This window comes from Amblyomma maculatum, chromosome 9 (assembly GCF_055883805.1).
Source record: "Amblyomma maculatum isolate TAMU_Amacu chromosome 9, ASM5588380v1, whole genome shotgun sequence".
NCBI classification, from domain to species: Eukaryota; Metazoa; Arthropoda; class Arachnida; order Ixodida; family Ixodidae; genus Amblyomma; species Amblyomma maculatum.
The window spans coordinates 34,960,546-34,969,789 of NC_139352.1; the positions used below are offsets into that span (position 1 = coordinate 34,960,546).

At 46.3% G+C, this 9,244-nt stretch overlaps 1 protein-coding gene and 1 long non-coding RNA gene across 2 annotated transcripts; one reads left to right on the forward strand and one right to left on the reverse strand.

The window, feature by feature from the left end:
- Positions 1-1,827: 1,827 nt before the first annotated feature.
- LOC146178818 (cholinesterase 1-like) lies at positions 1,828-5,390 on the reverse strand. Its single transcript, XM_084579802.1, has 2 exons — positions 4,045-5,390; positions 1,828-2,072 (listed from the first exon to the last, which is right to left on the reverse strand). Exons 1-2 carry the CDS (start codon positions 5,244-5,246, stop codon positions 1,898-1,900), a joined length of 1,377 nt encoding a protein of 458 aa, XP_084435928.1. The 5' UTR covers positions 5,247-5,390; the 3' UTR covers positions 1,828-1,897.
- A 368-nt stretch (positions 5,391-5,758) lies between these two features.
- Positions 5,759-8,708, forward strand: LOC146178819 (uncharacterized). The gene is made up of 2 exons (XR_014700658.1): positions 5,759-6,093; positions 8,575-8,708. It is a non-coding gene; the product is annotated as an uncharacterized LOC146178819 (long non-coding RNA).
- The last annotated feature ends 536 nt before the right edge of the window (positions 8,709-9,244 follow it).

Consider the following 9,244-nt stretch of genomic DNA (forward strand, 5'->3'; position numbering starts at 1 on the left):
TGATCAAGAGTGAGGGCGAAAGCTGTGCTAGAACCCTCTTACGCTACCTATGGCTTCAAGACTGTCAGAACCGAGACCCCCGTAAGCTACAAGCAGATCAATTAAGGGGAAATGAGGGTACTCGTTATAATAGATGAAGGAAAGAAGCCAACAGTCGGCGTGGCCAAGGAAAGCATTGGGGATGGTACTTGATGTCTTTTTTTTTTTTACGTTTACATGGATAATCACAGAGATTAGTAATGTAGTCTGTTTATGGGAAAGATAATTAAACACAAAGTAAAAGAAAAAACAACGTGCCGATGGTGGGAACCGAACCCACGACCTCCGAATAACGCGTCCGGTTCTACGTGACGCTGGCGGTAACAAAGGACGTTCCACGTCCACCGCCTTGGCTGAGGGTGGCGCTTGTGAACACTCTCAAGGTTCGTATACAGACAACGTAAATACCCAAGAAAGTAGCAGGGGGGACAGCGGCCGATGTAGCTCAGTTGGAAGAGCACCGGACGCGTTATTCGGAGGTCGTGGGTTCGGTTCCCACCATCGGCACGTTGTTTTTTCTTCTACTTTGTGTTTAATTATCTTTCCCATAAACAGACTACATTACTAATCTCTGTGATTATCCATGTAAACGTAAAAAAAAAAAGAAAAGACATCAAGTACCATCCCCAATGCTTTCCTTGGCCACGCCGACTGTTGGCTTCTTTCCTTCACACACACACACACACACACACACACACACACACACACACACACACACACACACACACACACACACACACACACACACACACACACACACACACACACACACACACACACACATATATATATATATATATATATATACAGCTGTATGTGCCCGGTACTCACCTATGGGGAAGAAACGTGTCGGCTAATGCAAAAGGTCGCCCTTAAATTGAGCACAAATACAGATCTATGAAATGGAAAATGATGGCAGAGTGAGCCAGGGAACAGTTAATGATGTTACAGTCGAAATAAAGAATATATAAAAGAGGATAACTGATGGTCGCTAAAGATAATGAATTGGATTCCAAGGGAAGACAGAAAGTTACGTGAGCGGATGAGATTCGAATGTTTGCGGGTTCATGTGGGTGCAGCTTGCACAGGACTATACTAATTGGAAGGATATGGGATATGGAACGCATTTGCTGCACAGTTGGTATAGTTCGGCTGATTATGATATAGGGGTCACGAGAGGAATTTTCTGCGCTGCAAAGGAGTTTGACACAAGGGTGACAGTTTACAGTTGTCTCAATGCTAGCGTCCTAAAATATAATGTATGGAATGTTTGCGCCGAACAAAGCGTATTTCCCGGCAAAGAAACCAAGGAGCGCAGTGTATACAGCCGACCGAGGGCAGAGCTAAAGGGAGGTAGGCAGGGAATTCCGCATGGGCATTGCGCAACAGCCGGGGATTTAGGTGCGTAATCATTATCGCATGTCAGTAAGCGCTGATGTTTGCATTATGCTACGTCTTTGTGTGATCGGAATTTATTTCTTTCAGCAGAATTATGTTTACGTTACCAGTGACAAAAGTGTTTCCACGAAGAAATAGTTTATGCCTGTAGTTTCTCGTAAAACTTGCTCGCAATATGCCTATATTATTAATGGAGGGGAAAGTGCGGGTAAATTTAAAGATATGACAAATGTCGAGTTATTGGGCGAATGAGCAAGTGATGTTTATTTTTGGCAATTGAACATTTTGGACATAGAATAAGTCTTAAAATAAATGTATTAATGGAAAGAATAAAAAATATTTTGAGCTTATCTCGAGTTTTACTTGATTATTTAAAAAAAAAAATCTAGTTTCATCTCTATAATAAACGCAGCATATTGTGACTCCCGCTGCACAACCATCCAGCGACTGGTGAAGCGGGTCAGGGGAATGAGGCGGCGCGCATCCTGTTCCAGCGGGAGTGCCTCGCCAGGCGCCTGCACCGATCGTCATCAGGGAGGCGTTCGATGCGAAGTCGGTTCAGGGAGATGGCGGCCATCTCCCGCCTCGGCCGTCTGTACAAGGGCCAAGGCACATCTCGCGTCCGGTCCGGCATTCTGTATGAATTGTATGGGTAACTATGAGTACGCCGTGCTTTGTGCATCTTTATAGAAGCAGTCGCAGTACAACAGCTATCAGCGGCGTTAATAATAATATTGGTTCACAGGAAGGGAAAGGCGCTGTATCTGTCGCACGTGTTTCTGTGGACACCTGAACCGCGCCGTAGGGGAAGGGAGGAAGGTGGGAGTGAGGGTGGATAGAGAGAAAGAGGAGCCGTAGTGGAGGGCTCCGGAGTAATTTCGACCACCTGGGGATCTTTAACGTGCGCTGACATAGCACCGCACACGGACGCCTCTTCGTTTCGCCTCCATCGAAACGCAGCCGCCGAGGTCGGGTTCGAACCCGGGTGCTCCGGCACCGCAGTCGGGCGTCTTGCCACTGCACCACCCCGGCGGGGCCCATCAGCGGCGTTTCAAATAGGTCTACAGGAAAGAAAAGGCGCAGTATCCGTCACAATTCTTCGCGGAAACCTTAACCGAGCCGTAGGCAAAAAAAGAGGAAGGTGGAAGTGAAAAAAGAGAGAAAGAAGTGCTGGTAGTGGAGGGCTTCGGACCACCGTGCAACAGATGCTTTCGCCTCATCGCACTATAGTGGCCCAAAGTGCCCCCTCACGCCTGGATCGAACGCCCGGCACCCACTTTTACTGTGCCTGAGTACTCGGGTTCGATCCCGACCTCGGCGGCTGCGTTTCGATGGAGGTGAAACGAAGAGGCGTCCGTGTGCTGTGCGATGTCAGAGTCCGTTAAGGATCCTCAGGTGGTCGAAATTACTCCGGAGCCCTCCACTACGGCCCTCTTTATCTCTTCCCACTTTCACTCCCACCTTCCTCCCTTCCCGTACGGTGCGGTTCAGGTGTACACAGAAACAAGTGTGACATATTTCCCTTCCTTTGAACCAATTATTACTATTATTAAATCCACTTGTGTGGCGAAAATATCAACTGACCTTTCTTCTTAAGCGCCTGCGCAAACCTTCAGGGATAGGATTGAAGGCGGGGTGAGAGGTCTTTTTTGTGAAAATAAAATAACCGATTGTTAAAATTTGCAACATTCTGCCAGACCGTTCTTTAGCTTTCAGAAAATATATTGCAATAGGAAATTAGTGAGTTCAAAAATACTTTTTAAAAATCTCTTTGGAGTCAACTCAAACGGAAATGTGAGAGTTCTCTGACATTCTATCGAAATTTCTCTAGAAACTATATTTTTGGGAAACAGAATTTTTCACAAATATTTGTAAGTACTTTTGACGTGACTAGACTAGAACAATACCGTAAGTTATTTCGTATATTTATGACTAAAAAAACATTCGTGTGCCGTTTTTATCTCACCGAGGTGCGGAAAAGCATGATTCTATTGGCATTAGTGCAACGTAACTGTTTATACTCCCATAAAATTCAGAATTCTACATATAGTAAATTTTTAGGAAAAGAAAAGACGTCAGATGAAAACTGATATGAAAAATACTAGGCGAAATTTCATTCAGCGCTTGAGCTTCAGTGCAAGCTGCATGCTTTTAGAAGATTAGCAAATTTCATACTTAAGGGCTTCTGCTATTCTGTAAGAAATCTTCGAAAACCATTTTAAGTCTCACACCACCCTAAAAGCGTAGGCTGCCTTTCCAAGCGGTCCACACCGAAAAGCGAGCACCACACTGGTGTACAAAATTGTAGATTTTTGAAGGAATCGACTGACATTGGTCTGGCAGTGGGAGTCGAACCCACCTCTTCCCGACGCGGAGGCGTATGCTCTACCTGAGGCCACTGCAAGCTGATCGTCCGATGGAAAGTGTAACTGGAAGCCATATATGCGATCTCACTTTCAGGCGGAAAACGGTACTTTTGCGCTTCGTTAGGCTTCGTTTTAAGTGCACATACTTTGGAAAAAAAAACTGTACGCATATAATACATGCCTCAATGTACCGAGTAGACGCGCAGTGCCATGCACGTTGGCCGCTTACAAATGTGCATACCCAGTTCTGGCGAAGGCGCCCAGCTTGCCCATCATGCGGCGACTCGTGGCAAGCGCGTGGCTGTTGTCTGGCAGCTGTCTACCCATAAAGACACCAAGCATGAACAACGCGTCAGTATAGTGAGTCGCACCGGACCAGCGGCCATGCAAGTCGGTGGCCTCGTCCAAGGCGAGCTCGTTCAGGTTGTAATCGAACTCGTAAAAGTGCACGCTGGCCCCGCCTTCCGAAACGAGGTCCGCCATCATCCTTGCCGGACACTTGACGAGCACGTCGCCCAGGAAAGCTGCGGCTCGCACGTAGGCATCGGTTGCAGAGGAGAACCACGAGGCGTTGTCTGTGACCAAGTCGCCGAAGTAAGGCCCCCGGATGTCGGCCAGCTGCTCGGCGCCGAAAAAATGCAATACCAGTCGGTCTAGGAGTATTCGCACCATAGGCTTTGGCAGCGAGTCCGCAGTCTCTAGGTCCCAGTCTTGGACGAACTGGCGAAGGAAGTACTCGCCCTCGTTGACAGCGTAGCCGATTATCAACGCCTTCCCCGAGAAAGCGCCACCGACTCCTTCCTCGTCGGGCAGCATGGATTCGCCGGATGTGGGCAGGAAGAAGTCGTCTTCAGTCTCGTTGGGCCCGTACAGCGGCCCGAAAGGACGCGCGTGGACGCCATTGAACTCGCCCAGACTATTTACAATGTGTTCGGCCGTGGCGAACCGGAGACAAGACAGCGCCGACGGCCGGAGAGGCTGCTCGTCTTTGTCCACTGCGACGTTCAGCTGCGGTTCGTCGCACGCAGTGGTGGCCAGCTGACGCAGCTCGTCGCTTTCAGCGAACGCGCTGTAGCGACTCATTATGAACGGGCTGCCTCCCGACAGTACGGCGCGCTCGAAGAACTGCCGGCTCAGCGGCGACAATAGGTGGAGGCCGACGGCAACCGCACCGCTGTCCACGCCCAGTAACGTGACGTCTTGGCGGGCGCCGAAGGAAGCCGCGTTGCTTCGCACCCACTGCAGCGCGAGCAGCTGATCCCAAAGTCCCTGGTTGCCCGGTGCGTCCGGTTTGTCTCCGGAGCGCAGGAAACCAAGGGGTCCGAGTCTGTAGTTGGGAACGGCCACGACCACGTCCGCAACGCTCGCTAGCCATCGTCCGTCGTACAGCGAGTGCCTGTTCGAGCCTGATCGGAATCCTCCACCGTGGAGCACCACCACCATGGCCCTGGAAAAAGCCAACAGAGGAGGGAGATTGATGTTGACTGCTGCAGGTGTTGAACGAAACTCAAGAGTGCGCTCTGAAGGCACCTAAGAACGATACCCAACCCTTATCGTCCACCTCAAGAAAGAGAAAATGATTTTCTAATTGCACGAGTAAAATAAATGCGGGTTTGAGAAAAATTAAATATGTATTTATAAAAGCGTAGTTTTGTACTTTGACCGGTTGCATACTTTGTACGTAGGAATTCTTGTATTGTAGCAATACCTCTACTGCTCCAGGTAGAAACCGCGGGATCACTTGGTCCTCCCGGGTCGCGTATTGACAAACCATATCCCGTAGGAGCACTCGAGCAGACGATGCTCTGACGCGCAAGATCGTGACACGACGTCACTTCCTTTAAGTTGTTTTTTGCTTGTTTCTATTTTTTTTATGCAAAAGGAAGATGGTGGCGCACAAGCACGCGCCGTTGCTTCGCCGACGCTGGCGTTGGGGCGTTGGTTAACCACAAACGTCTACCATGGCTTAGTGGTAGTGCCTGTGGCTTAAGGGGTGCTGCGGCCGCAGTTTTGAGGCTTTATAAATGCAGTGGCCCAAGCCGTGCCATTTGGATGCTGGATACTGTGATGTTTGCAGTTCGAAACAAGTGTCTTGGCCGTCATCTCGAAGTCTGGTGTTTGACTCTGACAGCAAGCGATTTTGTGAAGCCACGACTGCTGAACTTTTGCTGCCTAAACATGCTGGATGCCGACTGTGCTGGTGCTGGATGTGCAAGTGTGTCGATTCCAAGAAAGCTGCGCAGCGCCGTTGGCGCTCGCCTTGGAGCCACTAATCGTTGAAAGTGCCTTGGTTAGTAGCACTGCAATATTTAGATAAGCACCGCTGGAATATGGGGGGTAAAAAGGGGGGAAAAAAGAGAGGAAAAAAAAAAAACGTGGTTACGTGGTGTATTTGTGCAACATTTGCTGTGATGCTGCATCGCTGCTCGGGGGTCTTCGCTAAGGATGCTAAAGCTGCTGGCCTACCCAAGGGCAAATGTAGACTACTACAGATGCTAAATTACACCTCAAAGGCCGTCTCTCATTTTATGCTACCTTGTGAGCAGCTGTTTTCACTCAGGATTTTTTTTTTTTCCAGTTTCCGGCATTTAAATACGGAAATGTTTCTATATGGCAACATGCTGGAACAGCGAAGCCAGTTTTCTGAAATTAGCGGTAATAATCCTTGAAATGAAAACATGCTCTCGTTTTGTGAACGCACGCATGATTACGGCGCCCTGGTCATAGCGGCAACCGGCCTTTTCTGAAGCCCATAATCTGGCGACGTCAAACTATTGATTCTGAAAGTAGTGGGATATTAGGTGAACTCGATAACCAAGTATTCACGCTTCTGTGGCTAAAAACAGCGCTGACACAAGACAAAGCAGAGGTTACACGACGCTGTTTCGTCTGCTTCGTCTCGTGTTAGCGCTGTTTTTAGCCACAGATCATGCACCAACCAGCCAGAATTTCCACCCTCTTAAAGTACTCACGCTTGTTTGAGAGCACTGTGTTGAATAGGCATTTGTTGAGCGCAATAGCTAACTTAACTGCACCTGTTAAGCAGAGGCAGTGGCATAGCATGCTGTGTAATTTGTTTTTTGTAACTCTTTGTGTATGTGATTGGTATTCTGCTCAAGTGTCATGGCAGGAAGAAACAACAGTGTTTATTTTTGAAGTTGTGGGCACCCCATAACATGCTTACGCAGAATGGTGCAGTTCAATATTGAGTCAAATAAATAAGTGCTGGTTTTCACAACAACTGTTTATTCCTTGTATACATCTCAAAGTGACCTTGGCTAACTTGAATTCCAAACTATCTTACAGCCACTTCAAAAGCTTCTGAATTAGGTGACATGTTGTACATGCACCATTATGCCTATCAATCTTTTTGAAGAAGGAATCATTGCTACAAAATTAAAGGATTAAGCTCACAAATTATAGCAACACTTGAAGAGGGGAGAACCAGAGTATTTTGACGTCACTCCCTTATGGTTTGCACACTGGTCAGCTAGCAATCCAACATTTCAAAGAAACGCTTGTTAATGTCATCATCATGTGCCACAAGTGTGTTTATAGTAAATTAGGTACTACAAGGACTTGTGGCTATAGTAAATTAGGTACTACAAGGCTACCCCGATGAAAGTCGTCTAGGAAATAGTATGAAACAACCAGTTTTAGGCATTTAAATTTGAGGAACCTGAGTTCGATCCCAGCCATAGTGACCATGTTTTGATAGAGAAAAATGTAAGGCACCCATTTACTGTGTGATGTCAGTGCATGTTAAAAAAAAATCATTGGTCAAAAATGAGCCGGAGACCTACACTACAGAATCCTGCAAAGCCTAAGTCAATTTGGGACACTATACTAAACAAAACTGAAATACGCTGCTTCTAAATTTAGGTGAAACAATGCCTTTGCTGTTTAGTAAATGCATGGCAAGCAATACATTGTAAACCATTTATGCAGAAGCAGTTTGTTTTACTGGCAAATGCCTTCAACTTTTTGGCAGGAAAAAGTGGCAGATGTGACTTCAGTTCTACAAATGACACTGGGCAGCCATGCAGCCATCAAAGAACCTACTTTGAATTGCAAATAGCCACATTTGTGTTTGCAAGGAGGCCCAAAGCACAGTGAATAAGCAAGATAGCGATGAAAATAATTCAACAAAAAGAAAGATGGAGAGTTCAGCCAGCAGCAATATGACCCTAGCGTGCTGCTCCACACTAGAGAAGGGAGAAAAGGGAAATAAAAGGAGAATGAGTATACAAATGGTTGATGACAATGTTGTAGTGCAGTGAATTGGTTCAAGTTATAGAGAAGACCACGCACACAGTAGATTGCACTTGTCTCGCATAGTCGACATATAACACATGAAGTGCATATTCTCCACATGCACCAGTTGTCATTGCACACACTTTCACTCTCATATTCTGGTCCAAATGCATACACAGGCTCGCCACGCACTGATTCTGAAAAAGCTCAAACTAGACAGAAACAATATTGATCGCACTGTAAGCAGCTGTATAGCATGCGAAGCACAGCACTAACAATTTGTGGTGTGTCACATATGGAATGGTTTGACTGTTAAATTGGCAGGGTACCATGCCATCAACTAATGTCTAAAAGCTGAGATGATGGCTTTGGTTGGAAGTAATCTAAGCCCTTGGTGATGCAAGTACACAAACAATCCAAATGCATTGTTCTTGAATGGCTGCTTTCCAAATTGTTGATATTTAGATTAAAGTAGTGTGGTGCTGTATGTTTTTCTGAAAAAAGTCTTGCTGTGCAGCTAACTTCATTGCAACATCTGATTGAAGCTGGAACACCTGCAGCAGTACCACACAGCAAGACAAAAGTGTCCACGCAGATTGCAGAACTTTTGTAGACATGGAAAATAATAAAGTATGATTCATACTTATGAAACCTTTGCCCTTGTCTTCATTTTGATAGTGCGGCCCTAGGCAGCTGCTGCACCAAGATTTTCATAGGTCAACAGGCCCACCAGAACCAATGCACCCAACCGACCTTCTGCAGGGAGACCCAGCCGCTACCGATTCCAGTGGCTATGGGGAATGTGTTTATAAACCAGTACTACTGGAACTAGTAGGATCCCCGCAAGAAACCAGTAGGAAATTTTTACCTTGGATAAACAATTATCTTCTTTGGCACTTTTCAGCAATTGCTCTGATCCCTAAAAAGATGTTGGCTACATATCTACAGAATATCATTTAATATCTCATCAAGAGATGTGTGGGCATATGTGGGTATTCGGTACATGTCCACTTTCTACTCTCTTCAACGTGGACATTATAATGTATACTATAATGATATATTATTAGCATTTGCGGCAGATATTCACTAGATGTTCACTCAGTATAAGTTCTTTGGCTAAGATTTTTTTTTTCTGTAAACTGATTTTACGAACGTTTACAAGGGAAAATTATCAGATTGACGGCATG